A 22999-nucleotide genomic window follows, 5' to 3' on the forward strand; every position below is an offset into this window, starting at 1 on the left:
AATACAAAAAAGTCAGTTGTCAGTACGATACATTATATTGATTTATCTGGCCAAGTACTACACTATTCACCCAGACGTAGAGCGGCAGCGGTAGAGGTTTTTGTCGTCTAGGGGGTGTAGCCCTCGATAATTGTACTTCCTTTTAATAACGTAGAACCCCGGTTCATTTCTCTTGAAATAAAGTAGTTCCTACATTTCTGAATTAGTTATGCGACTGATGTAGTTTTAAGGAAGGAGATTGTACTATCGATATAATCAAAGGACTTTTTGAGGTAAATACATTTTTACTATAACCTAAAAGTAGGGAGAGACAGTTATCAGCAGTAAAACTGATTATTATTCTACGTTCATATTGTTTAAGGCGTTGGTTAACAGTACATATAACTTATCACCTTGTTGATGTTAGCATAAACCTTATATCCCATTTTGTATATTATACCGTACAGTTAGATATATATTTTATTTTTTCATTAAGGTACACTTAATAATGGATCCGTATGTAATTACTCCTGCCGAACGAGCACGTTTTGAACAACAGTTCCTCGCCCTAAAGCCCATCAATGGAATTGTCACTGGGGATCAGGCTAAAGGATTCCTCTTGCAATCTCAGTTGCCACCTGCCATACTAGGAGTGATTTGGTTAGTTCTGAATCTGTTTAATGTTAATTAGTGGATATCTAGTTCCTAACATTGTTTACAATCTGTTGTGCAGGGCCTTAGCAGATACTGATGCCGATGGAAAAATGAATATTAATGAATTTAGCATAGCTTGCAAACTTATCAATTTAAAACTAAGAGGTTTTGATATTCCAAAATCATTGCCTCCAGCCCTTCAAGCTCTTGTATCACAACCTGGTGAGTAAAGACTTCTCTTTAAAATTCCGGAATTAGAGTTTTCTAACGCATCAATTAAACACCGAAATTAGCTAGCGTTGTCAGTTTATATATGGGTTAAGTCAATAAATTTTTAGAAACGTAAAAAACTTTCTTCTTTAGAGGAATGGACAGTCCCATAGACTTCTAATCTAAAATGCACTCATGTATTTAATTTAACATTATTAAAAGACTAGGTCTGGATTTCCTGATGTTCGTGCAAGGTTTATTGTTGGGCTTAAACATCCTCAACAAGTATTAGCTCAGATTTGGGGTGATGTCTGTTATATGCACGTTATCTTGATTTATGTAACTATTTATAAACAGCTTAGGGACAGTATCATAAGGTCATGGGGTGGACACCTCTAATATGAAGAGTCTAGTACTGTTTTTTTGAGTAATTTTGAAAGTATTTCCAATACAGGCTTCGGGGAGTTGTGACTGAAGATGTTAATTTCGTATTCTTATCAGCCACCTTTTGATTACTCTGCTCGGAGTTATCTTAATTTCCATTTTCTAACTTGCTTTTAGTAACTGTTTTTAGAGAATTTTACGTTGAAAAAATTAATAAAATATTGTTTTTTTGTGACTGATTCATTAATCCTATGTTAGTTCCTAGGTCGAAAGCTCGGCAAAATGATCATGTAAAATGCAAATCATGACTGAAATAGGCATTATTTTTTTCATCCTATTAATAAATATTTTCGTTTTACTTTTTTTAAATATACTTTCTATGTTTCATTAATCGTTAAATTTCATTTTATGGATGCTGATAAAATATTGAGCTTAAATGAGGATTTTTTTTTTTTTTTTTTTTAGCTGTCTTGACAACGGTCACCAAGCCACCAATACCACCTTTACCAAGCAATGCTCCTTTAATTCCTGGATTAAGTAGTGGGTTATCTTCAAATGTAACACATGAGCGGCCTCCTGGCCACATCTCGCCACCTTCAGGAGGACCTTCTCCAGTAGTGTCCCCTCCTCTAGTACAGCCTCTTACACCTGCTCCTCCTATACCTCCCTTACCTCAAGTAATGCGTCCTGCTAAACCTCCTTTACCACAGCTTCCTCCCCAGCCAGTCTTACAACAAACCTTAATGTCCCAGCCAACAGTCTTACCTCAACAGCCATTATTACAACAGACAGTATTGACACAGCAGCCTTTGATATTATCGCAACCAGTTATTCCTCATCAGGCTGCTGTTCCACCACCATCAATTCCTCCTCAACCGCTGATTGCACAACAACCGGTAATGACACAACCAACTTTAATTAGCCAAACTTCCATTACTTCTGCCATTCCACCGCAACCGATTCAACCCATAATCAACAGCGGAGTAATGCCACCACTTACTCCTATGCCTCCATTAACCGCTGCACTTACCAATGTAGCTGCAGTGCCTCCCAACACTCTATCAAATCTAATAACCAATCAGCCTAATCCACCAAGTGCAGTACCAGTTGCCCAGCCTGCACCTCCATCTCCACCTCTCATCACTCCTGCAGTACATCCTCTGGTCGACAGGGCAGCGTCTGTAGAATCTCCGTAAGTTATAGTTCATTGTCTTCTCTTTTTCTTTTTTTTTTCATAATTGATAGATGGACAATTTTATGTTTGCTTAGGTTAACGTTGAGTTCCCCTCCTCTAGTGGAATGGGCAGTTCCTCAAGCTTCCAAATTAAAGTACACTCAGTTATTTAACACCACTGACAAGACAAGGTCTGGATTTCTTACTGGTGTTCAAGCAAGAAACATTCTCTTGGCTTCTAAACTTCCTCAACCAGTATTAGCTCAGATTTGGTAGGTGAGGACTATAATGTCTGTTACGTGCACATTATCTAACAATCTTTATGTAACATTTTAATGTGCTAGGGGACTGTCGGATATGGATGCGGATGGTCGCCTTTCGTGTGAAGAATTTGTGTTGGCCCTTCATCTTTGTGACTTGGCTCGAGCTGGTGAAACATTACCACCTACTCTACCACCAAATCTTGTGCCACCTACACTTAGAAGAGCCAGAAATAATAGCTTGTCTGCTACGTCAGACCAGGGGGATCCCATGGCCGGCCTCAGTCAAGGTATTTTTTGTTTAAGTGACTCAACTTTATTATTCCTCTGCATTGAGTTTTGTTCCTTAGACTAGCTGTTTGTTGTTAATGTGATTGGAACTTATTTTAATATTTTCTTTGCCAACAATACGTTATAGTTACATTTGAAGATAAGAGAAAAGAAAACTTTGAAAAGGGTCAAGCTGAACTTGATCGGAGACGAAAAGCACTTTTGGAAATTCAAAAGAAAGAGCAAGAAGAAAGAGAACGAAAAGAACGCGAAGAGAGAGAGAAGCAAGAAAAAATCAGGTTCGTGTTGGTTCTGAATGTTTTTTACATTAAGGAGCGTCAACTTCTGAAGTCATTGGCGCCGAAGATGTTCTGTATTAAAAATAATGTTAAAAAAGCAATACATTCTAGCTTTCACTATTTACTAATTAAAAAGAGTCATAAACTGGTCGGTTGAAAGTCAGAAAGTAAAATTCTGTGATCTAAAAATTTTAATGTGCATGCAACATTAAAATTATAAATGTAAATTAGATTGGGGTCTGTACATTAGCTAATCGTACACTCAAATGTAACTGCCCTAGTGGGAAAACGAGGCAAGCAAGTCCTGCCTCCATGTTGATATCTTTAGGCGGCTAAATCTGCAACATTTGTTTTTATAAGTTGGAAGTTCAAAAACATTTGATAGTGTACGACATAAATAATTTGTAAATATGTGATTTTCATTGAATTTTCAAAAACAGTGACGACGTCAAAACAAAATTACCTAAAATGAAGTGTCCTAACATGCCTAGGTGAAAGCTTTTTTAAGGTGTTAAGAATAAGTCTAAGAAAGAGATACAGAAATTCCTCAGTTTTTGCGGATAGCGCTCTTTCTGAAATTTATTTACTGAACAGAAATTTGCCACATTTTTCTTTATAATCTAATTATTAAATGAATAACAATGTCCCTCAGGTTAGAGCAGGAAAGAAAAAGACAAGAAGAATTCGAAAGACAAGTTGAAAGACAAAAAGAAATTGAAAAGGCCAAAGAAGAAGAAAGAAAAAGGGTTCAAGAACAGAGAGAAGCTGCCAGAAGGTATTCCAATTATACCTTGTAATAAAATAATTTTGGTTTAGTTTTATAAACGAATTATAGCATAAACCGTGAGGATTTAAATTGTACATGGTTCCAAAATCGCATATTACTTATCATGGCTCGGGCATATTGAAAATTTATAGTCGGCTGACTTTGTCGTCTACTTTAAGCCACTTTCCATGACAATAATACGATATAATTTCAAGTGTGAAATAGTTCTAGCACGAAATATTTCACAACATATGTACATGAAGTCTAATGGTTAGATCTGCACTGTAGTCTTGCAAAGGTTTTTTTCGAGATTGATATATATTTCTCTAAAATCCGTTTGTGACCATAAATGTTGGACCATTTTTCGCCAAATCTTAATGTTAGCTTGTTAAATAAAAGCTTGTACGTTTGTTTCTTTGTAAAACTAAGTAATCAATTTAAAAGACTAGCACGTCTTTGAATTGTCTTTCGAAGGTGATTGTAAACTTAAAGGGCGAATATACGCCGCTAAACTTAACTATAAACGAGCACTACTAAAAGCTGAACTACCAAAAGCGTTGAAACTAATCATATGAAGAAGGAACCCCATGGAACCAGTTGAGGGATCCATTGACAAATCAAGACATCCTTGTGAAATGGCTTAGAACAGTGGGTGCTGCAAGGCAGAAAGTTAAAGATGTTGGTTAAAGATCGCATAATAGCTTCGAGAGCCCACAGTTTCTTTCAATGAAAGAATTGAAAGTGCAGCATATGTGCTGCTTGTTTGAAAGCTGATGGGGACATTCAGAACATCATATCAATGTAGTCGAAACATTCCATGAGGGGTTAGAAATATAATTGAATTGTTTAGTGGCCTTGTCGGTCCATACTTTTATCTCTATTTGATTTGTACTTCTAGTAATTCTTCCTATGGATACATTTTATAAATTTAAATACTATTTAGTCGTAAGTTGACATTTATAAAGTTAACATGTTTTAAAGAGCTTTTTCACTTGAATACGTTTAGAGTTCATAGAATGGGAATACATGATGGAACAGGCTTGCAGCGTACAATTCTCAATCATCGAACGATCCTGTAGATAAAAACCCGTAATTTTTATTTTCTACCTTTATATTCATTATTATACTCATTATTCTTATTTTTAGAGAAATGGAAAGGCAAAGGCAATTAGAATGGGAAAAGCAGAGAAATCAAGAGCTACAGAACCAAAGACAAAAACAGCAAGAGTTTGTGTTAAGCTTAAAAGCTAAGAGTCAAGCGTTATCAATTGAATTATCACAGAAGGTTTAATTTTATTAAAATATTTTACTGGGACAGTTAGTAGATATTCTGTACTAACATCATTTATTCTAGGAAGAAAAAGTAAAAGAGTTATCATGTCAAATATCTGAAACACGATGTGGTGTGACATCCGTGAAATCTGTAATTGATGGTATGAGGGCCACAAGAGATCAAAATCTTGCTGAATATAATAAATTGAAAGCCTTGCTAAAACAACGAAATCAACAGGTAAATCATTTATACAAAAGTGAGAAAGTGAGATCAAGGCAAGAAATTAAGAGATGTTTTACCTTTTTCTTTTTTGTCGAAAAGAAGTTGTGTCGAAGTTGTTGTCGAAAGAGGGTTACGATTATTAGTTGTTTTTTTTTTCTTTGTGCGCAACAGGTAGTGGCACTCAGTCAGCAGAAAGCAAAACTTGAAGCTCAAGGGAAACTTCAAGGAAAGGATTCTGCAGAAGAGAAGGCCGACGTGTTGGCGTTCAATAATAAGACAATAGTAGTGAAAAATTTGAAAGACAAATTAGCTGATTTGGATGAACAAGTAAGTATGATACAAAATCTGTTGTTCTAAGTTCCTTCTTTCTCGACTAAACTTTGATATCAATCATGTTCACTTTCATGGAATTAAATCACATGTTTTAAATATTTGATTTTTTTTTTTTTACTAAACGCTTAGAAAATATAAATATTTTACAGAAATAGATAAATTATATTCATTAAGAAGCGGAAACATATTTTACCTAAAATGACCAAAGCTATCAAAGCACATAAAACAAACTCGCCATCGAGGCGCCAAAAAATAAATAAAAGCCAAAAGAGTAATAAAAATAAGCAATAAAAAAGTATGCGACGAAAGTGAATGGCTTAATGTTTATTGATCAACGCTTCACCTTTCGAACTTAGAAGATAGATAAACAAATTTCAGTTGAAAACTTTGGAACATTTGGATTTCAGAGGTTTATCTTTATTGTAATTTGGATATCAGACCTTGCAGTTCTTAATTTTTTTCATGCTTGAAAAGCATCTTTGCTAGTTATTTGAAAATTATTTACCTCTCATCAGAACGTGTTTCTTCCATTGTTTCACCCAATGATTCAGCATTATTAATATAAGTATTAAAATCAATATTTTAAAATTAGTCACTAATTAGCCCTTATTAAAATAAGTATTTTCAGTGAAAAGACAATTTTTGAACGCAAATTCATGCGGTACTGAAATAATAATAATAAGTAATGAGTTACTTTAAACGACATAGTAGGAAATGATACCTCGATAACAGATAATTTTTTTTCTTTGTCTGATTATATATATTTTCTAATTAAAACTCATTATGAATTCTAAAAAAGATGTATTAAACTTCATATTTGACCTTAGTTATTGCGCTGATGTAATGTAAGCGGCTTAACATGAGCGATGTACCTATCTTTGTGACCAGGATGTGATTGTCTAATGTGACTAATAAGTGGCCTTATTGCTTTATGTTTTTTTATTTGGATACCAGGATTGTTCCTATCTTCCATTTGTGAAAGCTGTTTTTCTTCTTCACTTTTTTTAGATTGAAAGTTTTTATCATCAATGTTTTTCATATTTATCAATGTTGTGTAAAGTTTTTCTAATGTACTTATTTCATTTGCTTCATGGTTATTAGTAAGGTTTTCGGTTTTTGCTTGTTTGAACTGTTTTCTGAACCGATCTACTAACTCCAGCAATGAAGGAGTTTTCTGAAATTTACATTATTATGAAAATAGATTGTGTGAATAATAAATTTTTGCTTCAGTTTAGGATTTTAGTTTCAACTTACATGATGCACTGGTTCTTGTGCTAAATGCAATTCTGGATGTTTTGTCACAACTGGAATATCTGGAATTTGCGGTATAATGTAACCGTTAAAAAATGAGTTCTTCAATGATTGTGGTAAAATCACATTCGTAGATTTGGTTTTGTTATCTTTGACATTTGAGGATTTTGTAGTGGTTCCGAAATCTGGAATTGGAAGCAAGAAATCTAAATTTTCAGAAGTGGCTGCTCTGTTCGATTTTGTTGAAGTGGATACCTGTTAAACATAATTTTTTTTTGCTTGTTATTTTTTTTTTTTTTTTTTTTTTTTTTTTTTTTTTTTTTTTTTGGCGCATCAACAGCTAAGGTCATTAGCGCCCGGAGCTTTTTCCAGTGCACTGCCGGCCTCCGGACAGTGTTCTCTCGTTACAGACAACACTGTCCATCACCGGACAGTGAGCTGTAAGAAGCTCCTAGGAAGAGAAAATCTAAGGGTCAGCTGCTGGATTCGAACCCGGGACCTCCGCGTGGGAGTCCAGTATGCTAACCTCATAGCTAATCCCTTCCCTTTTTGCTTGTTATTATTATTAATTTTTAGTTATTAATTATTTATATCGGTAACCGTCTTGTAACAAGTTAATCAATTGAAATGAATTTGGATGTAAGAGTGAAAGATCTTGAAACTCTTTTAGAAACTGTAAGCTAACGCCATACGTTTGTATTACCTCTTTAAGCGACTTATGATTTGTGAATATAAATAAGGAAAACTCTTCACAGCAAAATAGTGGCAAAATAACAAAAAATCAAACCTTTTTTAATGAAATATTGAGTAAAAACATTAGTTAGGCCCCTGATGAAATACGTAGTAAATATTTTATTCAAGATTTTGATTCGAGTGATAGCAAAATTAAAAATTCGAACATCTTAACGGTATCTTATTAGTTTACGTATGTTTCAAATCAACGCTTTTTCTGCCTTGATAAAATCTAAAGAGAAATTGAAAATATCTGTCCAAATTTTGACATTTTGCGCCATAAGCGGTTAGATCTGGTTTAGGGTCTTCCTAAGTATTGAGAAATAGATAGCCAGATTTAGTAAAGTAAACTGGCTGTCAATTTTTTGTTTTTTTTAAGTGTTACTATTGGGGATGAACTGAAGAGATTTATTTTGCATCGCTAATGAAATTGCATTAATTAAACAAAGGATTAAAAGTTTTACAAGGTAGTTCAGGTGTGAAATTGGGCTTTTTTGGAATTTTACTTTCAGCTTCTTTTGAAAGACTTCTTTATTAATGTAGCAGAATAAGTTCGTTTAAAAGGTTAATAATAATTTAAAGTCAGAAGAAACTTTAATCTTTTGTAGGCTTGAAAAATTCCTTGAGAGATAATGAGTTTGACTTTCAAAATTAATTTCAAATGTGCAAAACAAACCCATAATTAAAAATAAAGAATTTCAGAAATTATTGCAGATTACTTGCAGCAACTTTTTTGGTTACTTAATAATTGCACTATAAATTAAACGTATTTTGGAAATCTTGATGAACATGTATAGAGAAACATGTTATTATTACATTTGTGAGGGTATTTATTTCAATCAATCAATAATTGTAAAAATATCATAAATAATCTCTCAACGTAATGGTAATTAAACAGTAAATAAAAAGTATTTCCCCATTTCTCGAGACGAATGTTTTTAAATTACGATTTTAATAAAAAAAAATTGAGTTTTGTGGTATGGGGTTTTAAATGTTTCCATAAAGTTATTTTATTTTTGTTGGAACTTGTATGTGTTGTACTGTTCATTAGATTTATGGATATTAAGGCCATAACGTCACTTGTTAAAGATTAAAGACCACATTAGATCTTATATGGAAGAAGCGTGAAAAATAAAAACTAGTCAAGATAGTTGTTACATGATAAGGATATTGGGGTAAAAAGAGATAGTTAATAAACGTAGGCAGATAAAGGAAGTCCAGGATTCGTAATAAAATATAAATTGACTGATCGGGAGAGAGTAGAAAAAAAGAAAGATGAAGAATCAGATTTTAGATGAAATGGAATACATTTAAGAATGTTTAAAAAAAAGTATATGGCCCATAAAAGAGCAAGTATAAATTAATTATGAGAGAGAAAGACCGGCTTTACCCTAGAGATGATTAAGAAGGAGTGCAGTCTTGAATAAATTACTAATATTCATAAAAAGTTAAAACTTGTAAAATTGAAAAAATAAAAAAAAGGGTTACTTAGTTTACACTACGACTATGATTATTCCTAGGGGAACAATGGGCATTTTGGATTGCTTGCGTTCCTTCCTCTTTTTGGTGGAACCGCCTCTTTTAATACGGTACAATGATTATTCCTTGCTATAATTGTATATACTATTTAAATTGTAAAATTACCTCATTTCCACGATTGGCTTCTCTATTTGCGTCATTGATACCTTCAGGATGGTACAGTTCTACTTCCTTCTGTAAATTTCCTGTCATTCTACCATTTTGAGGGTGAAATCGATGGCGAGCACGTATTTTATCGTCTATTTCATTTGGCACAAATACGGCTTTAGAATAATTCATCCATGCTGGTAAACTTCTCGCTCCATCCCTTAAATTATTTAAATTAAATTGTTTTTAAAATAATAATAAACGTCAGCTCGTAATCTATATTTGTAAATAACCTGTCTGGATCGAGAATTCCCATAACTGGATTTTCTACTGAACTCCTTCCCAAAGGTCTTTCCCAGCCCAGTAATAGATCAGACTGGGCCAGATCATCATCGGAAATGTCATCGTATTTTACTAAATATTCTGGTGAATATCCATCATCATATATTGAATCTATAAGTAATTCTAAATCTCGTGGTAATGGTAGCATTGTTGACATCCATATTCCTGCTACCTTTGAACATTTTACTGAAACACAATTACACATATTTATCATTTACATTTTATTATTTTATTAGGTGATTTATTGTATTTTTTGGTTCGATAAATCTGCACAAAAAACAAAAGAACTTTTTTAATCTCTTGTCTAAGTTACCTGAAAGATGCAGGTTTTTTTAAATATTTTATATTTTCTTTACTAAGTTACTTACTGAATATTAAAGCTACAAAAAGTATTATTTCCATATACACAATTTTTGAACCTCCGATATTTTTCCATGTTTTTTTTTACTTGTTTCTATGGTTTTTTAAATAAATATTTTTTGGGTGATTTTATTGCTTACAGTTTTTGTTCTGTTATACATTAAGAAGTTATTGATTTATTGACTAATTTATTGTGTGCTACTCCTTCTGAGGATTATTCTTGGCGTATAATAACTCTTTAATTATATTTTTCAGGTGAAAAATAAAGTTACTGACGTAGAAAATAATAATTCTCAGCTGGAAAACTTAAAAAGCGAACTTTCATCCATGATAACAGAATGTGAAAAACTGTATGCTATTTATGAAGCAAAAAGAAATAAGGTTAACTTTATATGGCTTTAATTCTTACAATTTAGATTGTGTATTCATCGAATATATAAATTTTTTACTTTTTAGATAATGGAAATGAGAGGTAATACGCGACTAGATAACAGCTGGGGCGATGCAGCTTGGGAAACCGCTCCAACGCAGGCATGGCCAGAAGAAGTAATAGAAGACAGGCCAGGTATCATTTACATACATTCTTGTTGTCCTAAACAAACTAATTAGTTAATAAAACACTTATCTCTCATCAATTATTCTAGGTTTTGCCAAATATCGAGGATTATATGAATTTGTGGCTAGAAATGCTGACGAATTATCCTTTCAACCTGGGGATATTATATTGGTAAAGAACTTTATTTATTTGTTGCAATGAAACATTTTTTTTGCTAGGAAAGAAAATGTCGGAGGGTACAGCATTAAAAAAAATTCTAGTTATTTTTTAAATTTAATTAAACAAATATTTGAATATATTAATACTCAAGTTAGTTTTCTCTGCACTATGGAGTAACATAACTATGAAATAATATCGTTACTTTTTTTTTGTTTTTAATCTTCTTCTTCATTATATTTGTAGGTTTATGAAAGTAAGTATGCTCGTCTCTGCAAAAAGAAATATTTGGTAGTGAATGTAGGATTTTATGCCATTGTAATCCTCTGAAAATTTGGTTTGGAGTAAAAGTGAAAACGATTAATTTTCCTTTTGTAATAAAATTCTGGTTCCTTTTCTTCTTATACCCATAAGAAGACCGCCGATAATACCTTTAATACGCCTTTACCTGGGCAATAAAAAAATTATTATTTTTTTGTATACTTATATTTATAGAAATTTAAAAGTAAATGTTGTAAGTTCATTTATGTATAGTCCTTTAAAATGTAAGTTACTATTCAATTGATTAAAGGTACCAACGAATCAAGCTTCCGAACCTGGCTGGCTTTCTGGAGAACTAAGAGAAGTAACTGGATGGTTTCCAGAATCGTATGTAGAACCTCTTGATTCGGCTGTGACAGGAACCGATGTTATTTCTAATAACATTGGCGCTAAGACACCTTTAGAGTAAGCAATCGAAAATTGTTTGAAATATTTTATTAATTTCCCCATTTTACTGTTTAAGCTTGCTATTATGCTAATGAATTCTTTATATAAACAGAGGTATAGCTGAGGTAGCAGAGAATGTTTCGGAAAGTGGATCTTTAATCGAGGATGGTCCTTCTTTACCTGTTGGATTAGATCCTATTCTTGGGCTAGGTAAAGCAGTAAATATGACAGCAGTTGCATTGTACCCATTCACTGCTAGAAAAAGTGGACAGTTATCTTTCGTGAAAGGGGAATCATTAAGTGTCACCGAACTTCAAGTAAGTAACATTGTATAACATGCTTTGTAAAAGAATAATTTACGTACTATAGAGGTATTTAATATTTCTTCAGGATCAATGGTGTTATGGACAGCTAAATCTAGCTGAAGGATGGTTCCCTAAATCTTATGTCAAACTGGAAGATGTATCTAATGTATCAACTCTTGCGAGCCAAAATCAATCCATTACTGGCACAACTACTGAAATATTACCACCAGAAGGACAAGGTATTCAATTAATCAATCTCTTGGATCGACTGGGTAAACACTTATCTTTTTAATTTAAAAAATGTTCCATGTTGCTGTAAAAACTTCCAAGGATAAGAAAATGGTCGAAATCCGTGTCTCCGAGAAGGGGTTCAGAACAGTAACCACTGCCACTCAGCTGATCCCTTCACTTCACTTTAATTATTATTATTATTACCATAATTATTCCTCCTGATTCCCATCATGCAGAGGCCCTCCCCCAGCGACCGCGGCACAAGTCCCGTGGCTGAAATAATCAACGGGACTATCTCCACCCCTGAGACTCCTCTCCACACAGCAGATATTTCTGCCGCCAGTGGCTTGTATTTAGCCAATTTCGTGGTATACGCGCGGGCTATGTTGGCGTCATCTGGGACAGATACATCAATCAGCCACACCCTGCCTGTTATTATTATTATTATTATTTTTTTTTTTTTTTTGGCGCATTAACAGCTGAGGTCATTAGCGCCCGGAGCTTTTTCCAGTGCACTGCCGGCCTCCGGACAGTGTTCTCTCGTTACAGACAACACTGTCCATCACCGGACAGTGAGCTGTAAGAAGCTCCTATTTTTTTTTTTTTTTTTTTTTTTTTTTTTTTTTGGCGCATCAACAGCTGAGGTCATTAGCGCCCGGAGCTTTTTCCAGTGCACTGCCAGCCTCCGGACAGTGTTCTCTCGTTACAGACAACACTGTCCATCACCGGACAGTGAGCTGTAAGAAGCTCCTAGGAAGAGAAAATCTAAGGGTCAGCTGCTGGATTCGAACCCGGGACTTCCGCGTGGGAGTCCAGCATGCTAACCTCATAGCTAATCCCTTCCCTAAGAAGCTCCTATTATTATTATTATTATTGTTATTATTATTATTATTATTATTATTATTATTATTATTAAGGCACATTCGATTTTCTTCTTTATAACATTTAGTACCTTTATCTGTTGTTTAGAAAAGTAAAAAGATTCTCAGAGAATGCTTACTAAGTACTTCCACTTCTGTTATACACCCACTTTCTATTCACAATCTTTAGGCTCCGCAAGAATCAAATTCTGAATACTTGCGTTACTTGAAATGTGTTTGCCTGGAATGTGCTAGGCATGATCAAATTAAAACTGGTCCTGAAGTGTGGGAAAAAAGGATTGGGTTGTTCTAAATTCTGTTATGTTTGTCTAACAATAATGTTGGAAGAGAGAGATCGCTTCATGTAGGGTGATGAAGACCACGGGTTCGAATCCAGAATAGCTACTCTTAGATTTTATATTTAGAGAATTATTAAAGGCATATTAGTATCTTCTCTTGGTATGCCCTAAATTCTAGTATAGAGCAAATTTTATTCTGCAGTGTTTAACTATAGGTGAGAATTAGTAAACATAATCTTATAAACAACGCAAAGATTAATGAAAAAACAAACAATACTGGTATTGACGGACGGCTTTTTATTGCCTTTTTTTTATCTAATCTCAATTATCTCAAAAATAGTATATGAATGACTCTTCTCCACTTTAACCGAGCGCCTAAATTAGATTAGTGATGTGTGTCTCTCAGCATTTAAAGATTCTTGGTTGTAATAAAAAGATTTTTTTTTACAACAAACTGGCTCATAGAAAAAGAATTACTTGGTTTGTGACTAATGGTAATGTTTTGTTTTTTTAAATAATTTAATAGCAATACAGTGAGTTAATATTAAAAGCTAGTGTATAGTGTTGGTTAGGACATTTATCTAGAAACAAAATAAAATTACTACTACTGCAAACATTACCATTACAGTAATAAGGAACAAAAACAATTTCAAAAATTAATCTTTGTTTTTTAATTGTTAGTTTCCTTTTCAATGTTGACTTAAAGTTTACTTGTGTTTTTATTTTAATACCTTTTAGTCAGTATTGCGTTTTACATTTTATTTTATAAATTGGCAATAACTGCAATTCGAACAAGGTTTCCATCATAGACAAAAAAATTTCATTTTTTGATGGAAAAGGGCATATTATTAATTTTCTAAATTTCAAGTTCTTATTCTTATTTATTTTTCATTAAATATTAAGGTTAATATTTTGATTAATTATTTTTTGGTTTTTGAGAAGCAGTTATAAATTATAAAAAAACTTTACCAATGTTTCGTGTGTATCGATTTGAGAATTACGTTTTAACACACTTAATTTTTATTTTTCATGTTTCTGTGTTATTGTTCGGTATTTGGAATTTTCAGATGACGGTAAGCCTCTAGATCGCAACTAGTTCAGCTCATTAAAGTTCCACTTTACGCATTTAGTAATGAAATAACCTCCATGACATTCGCATATAGGTTTTAAGTTTCATAACTGTATATAAAATAGAACCACAGGAGACGAGATAGTGGTAACTTTTTATTATGGATTAATATCGCGATCTTAAGACAAGAGAAGACGAAGCTTATGTACACCTCAAGGATCTAGAGTCGAGGAGAAGAGAAGGCTCAAGTTTTCAACTACATCTCCAAATGCCATAAATTTAAATACCTTAGCTCAGTATTGTCAGCAAATAGTGACATCGCCGCTGAAATAAAAGGGAGAGTAACTGCTGGAAATAAATGTTTTATAAGCGTTATAATTAAGCTTTGCGGTTTAAGAATTTGTCACGTCCGGCAAAAATTATTAGTTATAAAACAATATTAAGTCCAGTGTTGAGTTAGTGAGACATGGGCAATTACGCAACAAAGCGAAAAGCTCCTATTTGTAAACTTACAAATTTAAAGGGATATTGCCTTCTTTCTTTTTCATCGAAATGTACTCGATATCAAGTTATATCATCCTTCATCAAATGTGGAAGGGACATTCCTTTACATGATATTTGCTATTTATTTGTTGATAATTTTTTTTATTTTTTATTTTTCAGAATACTATATAGCTATGTATCCTTACGCATCGGACGAAGTTGGCGACCTTACTTTTGATCAAGGTGAAACTATATTGGTGGTTGCAAAAGATGGAGATTGGTGGACAGGAGTAATTGGCAATCGGTCTGGTATTTTTCCTTCTAATTATGTTCAGAAATGTGAAACAGTGGTGAGTAAATGTATTTGAGCTATTTTGAATAGAAACTAACCTATTAATCATGTACGCGTTAATGATTTTTGAATTGCTTTTATTTACAGGCTGTAGCGGAAACGGCAGCAGAGCTCGCCATGACTACATCGACTGGAACCAGCTCAATACTAGAAACAAACACAGTTACTTCAGTAACACCAACTCCTAAATCACCTGTGGCCGCATCTCCAGTTCCTGTTGAAGAACCTCTAGTCACCGAGAAGAGAACAACCCCTGTTTCTGTAGAAGCTCAGGTTTTATTCATATATATTTATTTTTATTTTTTTTGTAACAACCAAAGAAATCAATAAAAAACAAAGAAGTCATTATTTTAAGTAAATTTTATGTCTCGTTTTTTGTTTGTCTTTATTGGGATGGTTTTGGGGTAAGATTAGTCTTACTTGAGCCGCTTAACACTTTCAGATAACTGAAGACGGCAGGGCGGCTACTCCTGACTTTACGAGCTTATCTTCACAGGTTTGTTCTGTAGTGTTCTTAATACAAAAGTAAATAGCTGTGTCTTAATTGCTTCTATTTCAATAGTGTGCGACCGTTAAGTTTTTTTTTGTTGCTTTACAAATCTAAAGGTTTTTTTTCGCTTTGATGTTTGTAACTTTATATTTGGTTTGGATTAACAGGTGGAGTCTGGAAGTGGAGAAGAAAGTGATTCTAAGGTAGTGCTTTGTTAACTGTTTTTTTTAAATCAATGTGTACATATGTATGTCTGTAATGAATTTTTGTTCCAATTGAGTGTCTTGAATTGGTTGAAGGCGAATTAGAGGATCCTATTTTTTTGGAAAAATTAAAAAGATAACTCCACAGTTGTTAAACTTTGTCTGCTTAAAGTTACATTTAGAAAGTCTGTCGTTATTAAGGTTTGTTGTACTGTTTAGCCATTTACTCATGTTTTATGAAATTTCTGAGTACTTTTTTTACCATTTAATTGGGATATGAAATCATTTCTTCAAACCATTTTAAAAACTAAGAAATAAAACATTTGAACAGGTAATTAAGCTCAGAAAACGCTTATTTATTCTAAGAAATATATGTCATAGAGAAAGAAATGTCGGAAGAGATTCATATCATATAATTAATATAAATTAATAATTATCGCATTAATAATAATAAAATAAATCTCAATTAGCCCCTCAACATTAATGGTTGACAAACCTATTAATTTATTGTTTTTATAACTTTTTTTCCCCTAATAAATCATATTTCTGATCTTACCAATGATCAGATTAGATGAAATGCGTTATGTTAAAATTATCGGAAAGAGCTTTAATTAACTCATTCTCATTGGGTGGGGTGTGGGGAGAGGAACCTTACTTACAGTGCATAAACTAAAAACGAATGGAGGGGTTTAACTAAGTTAAGTTACTGTTAGACAGCATTACCACTTAACTAGGGGAGAACGTGGTTAGACCACCTCCAATTTGGTTCAAGTGTTTAATGGGTAATATAGGTTGAAAATAAATCGACACCAATTCGGCTTTTCGTCTCAGAGGCCCTAAACTAAAATTCAGATCGAAAAATGACTAAAAATGGCTTTTACGAAACAGCGCCCAAGTAATTGAACTAAGTTACCTGCTAAGACCTACGACTAAGAACTACCTACGTACCTACTGAGAACTGATCCCAAGTTACTGAACCTGTATTAAAACTTCGTTAATATATTTTTTTTTTTTTCTCATCAAACATAATCACTGAGTGTTTATAATCGATCTCATTTTCAGAATTCAATTTTTTTTCACCAAACAAGGGTTAACTAAGAGTTCAGCATGATTAGTATATATGATTTTTAAATAATTGCAACAAATTATGATCAATGATTTCGCATCATTTATAACAATTATACTATGAGATAACATAATTTAGCAGAGTTATAGCGTTTTTATTTATGAACTTTTTAGAGCAAGAGTAGAAAACCATTAATTGCAACGGTTATTGCACCATACCAAGCGACTAGTTCAGAACAACTTAGCCTTCAGCGAGGTCAACTGATAATGATTAGGAAAAAGACAGCAACAGGCTGGTGGGAAGGGGAATTACAGGTATGGATTTTTTTTTAACTGAAATAAACCATTTTATATTTTTATTAAATAAAAAAAATGTGTATTAAATAAAAAGATTAAACTCCAAAGTTGTTAAACTGTGCCTGCTTAAAGTTATATTTAGAAAGTCTTGACGTTATTTAAGATTTGTTGTACTGTTTAGCCATTTACACATGAGTTTTGTGTGCACTTTTTTATCATTTAATTGGGATATGAAATCATTTCTTCCAACAATTTTAAAAAGCTAATAAATAGAACATTTGGACAGGTAATAACGTTAATTAATAAAATATCAACTTGTTTTGAAGGCAAAAGGTAAAAAGAGACAGATTGGCTGGTTTCCGGCATCTTATGTCAAACTTCTGGGAGGCAGTGGAAGGGGATCTCAACCTACTTCTAGGAAAACTTCTGAGTCAGGCCTTAATGATAATCTTTTAGGTGAGAACTATCATCTTAAAAATATAAGTGATTCTTCCCATACTTACATAATTCAGTAATTCTCATTCTTCTTATACATTCAGTAATTCTCATTAAATATTCATTTAATTAACTATATTTGTTAGGTTTGTTTGATGATATTATATATAATTTTATTTGTTCTTTACAGAGAGAGTAGTCGCTTTGTATCAGTACGTAGCTCAAAATGAGGATGAATTAAGTTTTGAGAAAGACGATTTAGTTACTATTTTAGCCAAAGATGAACCTTCATGGTGGAAAGGTGAATGCAAAGGTGCTGTAGGTCTTTTTCCAAGTAACTACGTTGGACCAATTTGTAAGTAAATTAGTTTAAAATTATTTATTTTCATTAAAATACACAACATTGAATTGATTTTACCATCACTAAAATTCTTTTATGACGGTATAATATTCTAATTTTAAGTTCGGAAGGTAATATAAAATACATTAAGTGATGAATATACTAGGGTGCTACAAAAGGCTGGCGTTTTTCACTTTATAGTTTTATTTTCTAATTTAGTAAGCATACTGCGTTAAATGTAGGTCATCACTGGTCTAAAATTTAACCCATCCGTATTGGATACTGGATAGCAATCACATTGAAAACCGATGAAGCAGTATAAGAAAAAGTAATAATAAGTGATTCTGTCTACTTACATTCACGGAGTAGCCTCAGTCTTAGGTTTCTGGCTTTTTTTTTAATTTAACATCGAGAGAGAAATTAGTCTATATACTTCTTTCCAATTGAGGGTGCTATTGTCATTTTAGCGAAGTCGTTCGTCGTTTAATATAAAACGACCTGTATGGTCGGTCTCAGTCTAAATGAGTACATCTAGGTATAATTGTAAGTATTTGTATAATCAAATTGTAAAATTTGATGGGGGATGCAGCATTATAAAAAGAAGTTAGCGATTATTAAAGAAGAGTATTTTAATAATTAAGGAGCGATTGTTTGAAGACTTTTTTAAAGGGATTTCGTAAGGCCTATGATCATTCAATTTCAGAAAAAAGGCGAAATAATAAAAATATTAGTATATTTGCCCAAATACTCATGTAATTTAAAGTTATTTACTCATACAAATTGTAAGATATAAAAGCTTTTAATAGTTATTGAATTGAATAATATGGGGAAATTATTTTTCATTTACAACACTTGAATAACGGAGGCTGGGATCTAATTTAACACCACACCGAATTACTAATGAACATCACTTGGGTAAGCTCTTCGGCTTTTCAAATAAAATTATATGTCCTCTCGGGCAGCGTAACTGACTTTTTTCAAGATCCATTTTCATCTCCATTCGGACAGCTTACGATATATGTAAAGATACAGTACTTATATATGATCTCCCTCTTCATAGAAACGATAGACTTATGTGTCTTAGGGACCAATGCACCTTTTGTTCTCTGACGATCAGGAAGGGAATTTTGACTCCCAACTAACTATTCCATAATTATTTTGTCGTACACTTCAGAAACTCCTATTGAGGTATTGTGATTGCTTGTCGTAAGATTTAAATTTTTTTGTAATGTTATAATTTTTTATTGTTATTACGATTAAATAATTCATTTAAATAAATTATTATAGTATTTCTTTTCTCCAACACATTTCACCCTTAAATTGAAGATCTCTTTTTTCGGAAAAAATTGGCAGGGAAGGTTATTTAATCTCAGACTCATTTCTTTCACAATAACCCCGCAGAAAATCCTAATAAGTGGCCCTTTTGTCTGGATTACATGGATATATATTTCTCCACAATTAAATCTACAATTAAATCCACAAAGTTAATTGCTTGGAGAAGCCAAAATTTCTTTATCAAAGATTTTAGTAGGTTAAGATAAACAAATGATCATGAAAAAGGAGACCGAATCACCAAGAAACGTTCAAGATGTACACCAAGAAAGAAAGGCAGATTCAAATTAAAGGAGTATTTAGAAAACATCTCAACAACTAGGAAACACTGGAAGTCGTCGGTTCTCTCACATCATCACCACAGTGTTAGGTGCATATAACGAAGTAACAACAAAAGCTGAATTGGTGCATGTCTGGTGTTTACGATTGCTGCGCCTTTCGCAAATGACACATTCACATTTGCTTATGTTATAAATTTACAAGGAGTAAGGAGACTTTAAAATAGTTATGTATCTTGCATAATAAATTATCTATATTTTACAAATTAAAGACTTTAAAAGATCTCAATCATCACTAACTTTCAATGTCTGCGCGACTATTGAATACTTTAATATATTAACAGTAATAATTTATTTTGTTATTCTATATCGCGTACCTTAATTGTTAATTCAAATTTAATACGATAATCAAGGATTATATGCATGAACTTTGACGTTGAATATGAAAGTGGAGAATAAGTTCGTTGAAACAAGGGCAAAGTATATCCAAGTTCAGGTAGTAGCAAAAATATTTGTTAATCAATTGCTAATGTTTCTTCTCATAATTAGCTTTTTAAAAAAAATTGGCGCTAATTTATTAGATAACGTGTCTGGCTGTTTACAAAATAGAAACTCATTTTTTTCAGACGAGAACTCGATTTCCTCCGGAAGGGAAGTAAAACTGGGATAATCCTGTGATGAACTTAAGATAGGTAAAATTGTGATACTGTTGATCACACTATTTTAATGTATTTCGCATGTAGTCAAAAACACGTTTTTTTTTCTTTAAAAAAAACTTTAATTTAGACTCTTAAAATAAGTTAGAGTTATAAACAAATGTTTATCAAATCATAAGATTAAAAGAAAAAGTTCGAACAAAAATTGAAATGTATTCATCAAAAAACTTAGGTGCTTGTAAAGTAAAAGGTAGTGGAAATTATCATGTAGTTAACTCTCAAGAATGAAAACAAGTATCTTGTATATTCACTGTCCTGTTTCTGCGTAGATACTATTAATATTAAATAAAATTGTCAAATAAAATCATTAATAATTAAGTAACGTGTAGTAGTTCATAATATGTTTAATTGTTAAAAAAAAAAGAGGGATATAGAAGAAATAGGAATTGAGAGAACCTGTAGAAAAAGACATAAATAGATCGCGAATCATTATATTATCTGTAACATAATTTGATATTTAAAAACTATCCTCGTTTTACGAGTTTATATAAATATGGATATAGTGTTCATCGTTAGAATAGGATTAGAACTTTAAAACGCTGGCATTTGATTAACAGAAAACTATATATAAAAAAAAATGAGTACGCCTAATACTAATACATCTTGAATTGTTAAAAAGGTTGTTTTTTCTTTTAATCAGCGACTCTTTCAGGAAACATTTAAAATAAAGAGTGATATTGACTCTTTTTTTTTTTTTTTGTGAAGATATTATTGTTATTCTAATTGAACAGTTTTGATTAAGTAATTAAAAAAAACCTCATAGAGATTTGATCTATAGATATTAGTCACTGATTTATTTTATTTTCATCTTTTATTCACTTACTTTAATTATAAAGAATTTTTATTTCCATATTTGCATAGGTACTATTTGCGATCAGCTTGTTAGTATTGAAAGAGAAAATCCTCTTTGTTTCAGGAGAAGGCCAATGTTGATCATAGTACATCCATCAGGCTGAGCCCATCCGTCTTTCTGCAAGCCATCGGTTCGCCTATGTTACTTAATTAAACATACAAAAAAATTAACAAAAAGTGATTACCCTAATCATATTACATTTTTGAATGTTATGAAAAAATTGGGGATAAAAAAAAAAGTCGTCTCTTCTTTTTGAGTATAATGTATGCATGTGTGTGTTTTTATATTTATAATACTTAGGAAGATTTGGGAATGGGGAACAAAACAAACGAATCTCTCTGATATTCAGTAGTTTAAACAAAAAAATATCCGTTAATTCGGATTATTTAACTATAGTATTTTGATGTAGTAAAGAATTATTTTAGAACATTGGCTAGTCAGTAGACGGTTTGGCGCAGCCTGTGAACCCCATTCTTAGTAAGTCTTATTTATTTATGTTCCTTTTTTTTCAATTTTTTTTTTATTGAATCATAAAACAAGTTCGAATTAAAAAGAAGTATGTAATTCAACATAAAATTACATTTGTTAGCTTCCTTTTTTTCTTGCGAATAATGGAAAAAGGTGGTAAGCTGAAAAAAAATGGGGTTCTACAGGCGTTCTAATAAACTTGATACGTTGACTTTTTTAAAAATCATTATGAATTTAATGGCAAAATGTTTTCCCCAACTATTGCACTTTATTTTTTGTTTTTTAAAAATTTAAGTTGATCTTAAAAGTCATATCCAATTTCTTGTTGATCAAAAACTTATTATATTTGTAATGTTTGAAAAAATAAGCTTCCTGTGATTTTAGTTGTTTTAAATTTCAAAAACAAATTTAACTATAATTTAAAACTAAATAAATAAAAAACCTTGTTATTTATTTGTATGGTGCATGTTCACAGTTTGAACAAGTAGTAAGTTGACACTCCTGTTATATATAATATTAGACAAAAAATGATAATGAACAAAAAATTACAATAAATAATAAAAATAAAAGTAAGTACGCATGTAAGTTATAAATGTTAATAAGTTGTGAATGAAAAGTATGCTAAGTGTAAACCCACTTTAAAATTGTTATGTATACTAATTACTTCCTATGCATATTTTGTTTTACATTCAACTTTTTTTCCCAACAATAATTTTAAATTTTGGTCATTAATTAGGGTTGAATAATAACAACCTTTTTAAAACTTAGTTTAAGTTTATTTAAACATTTATTTTAGAGTACTTTTCGACCTACTAGGTCGCTATTAGCTTCCTCGTAGTGTTGCAAGTACAATTTACCATTTTTTATAATGTCTTAATGTGAAAGTATTAAATTCATATTTTATTTTTCTATTTGTGCAATTATCGTAAGAATTACAAGTTAAATAATAACTTCACTATTATTTATTTAGCAAAATGGTATAAATAATTTTAATTTCTTATAATCCATTTTGTCTTCCGTTACATTAAGATATCAACGTTTTAAATTGATTTATTTCATTAACCTATTTCTTTTTAATGTAATATTATATTTAAAATTTGTCAAATATTTTAACAAACTATTTTTGTTATTTTCTACTAATGAATCAGCAAAATGGAAAGGAAAAAGCAATGCGCTACACAAAACCCCAATGGGCCCAAATACCATTCCCTATGAAGCGCAGTATTTGGATGTATGAATGTGTGTGTTAGTATGAATGAGGGTTTGATGGTAAAGTTATAGTTCTCCTATGGGTTTACTGCAGGCCTATGTGTATATCGTTGTGTATAGAGTTGCCAGTGCAGTGTTTTCTGCGCTTTTTGGCTAGGG

The 22999-nt window shown here is 32.0% G+C and overlaps 2 protein-coding genes and 1 long non-coding RNA gene across 7 annotated transcripts in view; 2 read left to right on the plus strand and 1 right to left on the minus strand.

Annotated features, from left to right (window-relative positions):
- Positions 1-48: 48 nt before the first annotated feature.
- Dap160 (dynamin associated protein 160) overlaps positions 49-22999 on the plus strand; it is a 34288-nt gene continuing 11337 nt past the window's right edge. For 3 of the 5 annotated variants that reach the window (XM_074122576.1, XM_074122575.1, XM_074122577.1), the window contains exons 1-24: positions 49-272; positions 476-639; positions 713-855; positions 1693-2419; positions 2497-2673; positions 2746-2951; positions 3080-3230; positions 3883-4005; positions 5143-5281; positions 5351-5506; positions 5663-5818; positions 10391-10516; positions 10592-10700; positions 10780-10862; positions 11419-11573; positions 11668-11872; positions 11946-12099; positions 14983-15152; positions 15242-15427; positions 15597-15650; positions 15812-15847; positions 17087-17227; positions 17536-17665; positions 17835-17999. In XM_074122576.1, coding sequence (XP_073978677.1) covers positions 488-639; positions 713-855; positions 1693-2419; positions 2497-2673; positions 2746-2951; positions 3080-3230; positions 3883-4005; positions 5143-5281; positions 5351-5506; positions 5663-5818; positions 10391-10516; positions 10592-10700; positions 10780-10862; positions 11419-11573; positions 11668-11872; positions 11946-12099; positions 14983-15152; positions 15242-15427; positions 15597-15650; positions 15812-15847; positions 17087-17227; positions 17536-17665; positions 17835-17999 — 3844 coding nt within the window. In that variant the 5' untranslated portion in view covers positions 49-272; positions 476-487. The remainder of the gene's footprint in view (positions 273-475; positions 640-712; positions 856-1692; positions 2420-2496; positions 2674-2745; positions 2952-3079; positions 3231-3882; positions 4006-5142; positions 5282-5350; positions 5507-5662; positions 5819-10390; positions 10517-10591; positions 10701-10779; positions 10863-11418; positions 11574-11667; positions 11873-11945; positions 12100-14982; positions 15153-15241; positions 15428-15596; positions 15651-15811; positions 15848-17086; positions 17228-17535; positions 17666-17834; positions 18000-22999) is intronic. The other 2 variants (XM_074122579.1, XM_074122578.1) reach the window with 2 other exon arrangements.
- On the plus strand, positions 5825-9961 carry LOC141451324 (uncharacterized). Its single transcript, XR_012456683.1, has 2 exons — positions 5825-6233; positions 8416-9961. It is a non-coding gene; the product is annotated as an uncharacterized lncRNA (long non-coding RNA).
- LOC141451314 (uncharacterized) lies at positions 6606-10349 on the minus strand. Its single transcript, XM_074122594.1, has 5 exons — positions 10144-10349; positions 9727-9961; positions 9452-9653; positions 7079-7330; positions 6606-6998 (listed from the first exon to the last, which is right to left on the minus strand). The coding sequence occupies exons 1-5, from the start codon at positions 10175-10177 to the stop codon at positions 6648-6650; spliced, it is 1074 nt and encodes a 357-aa protein (XP_073978695.1). The 5' UTR covers positions 10178-10349; the 3' UTR covers positions 6606-6647.

The sequence above is a fragment of the Rhodnius prolixus genome, unplaced genomic scaffold (assembly GCF_049639745.1).
Source record: "Rhodnius prolixus isolate KJV_2025 unplaced genomic scaffold, Rpr scaffold_8, whole genome shotgun sequence".
NCBI classification, from domain to species: Eukaryota; Metazoa; Arthropoda; class Insecta; order Hemiptera; family Reduviidae; genus Rhodnius; species Rhodnius prolixus.

Excerpts from the sequence above, each read along its gene's own strand:
- LOC141451314 (XM_074122594.1), bottom strand. The coding sequence starts at position 10,177 with ATGGAAATAATACTTTTTGTAGCTTTAATATTCA. Across the intron at positions 9,654-9,726 it reads GGAATTCTCGATCCAGACAG|GGATGGAGCGAGAAGTTTAC; the intron begins GTTATTTACAAA and ends AAATAATTTAAG. Across the intron at positions 7,331-9,451 it reads AAGCCAATCGTGGAAATGAG|GTATCCACTTCAACAAAATC; the intron begins GTAATTTTACAA and ends TATGTTTAACAG.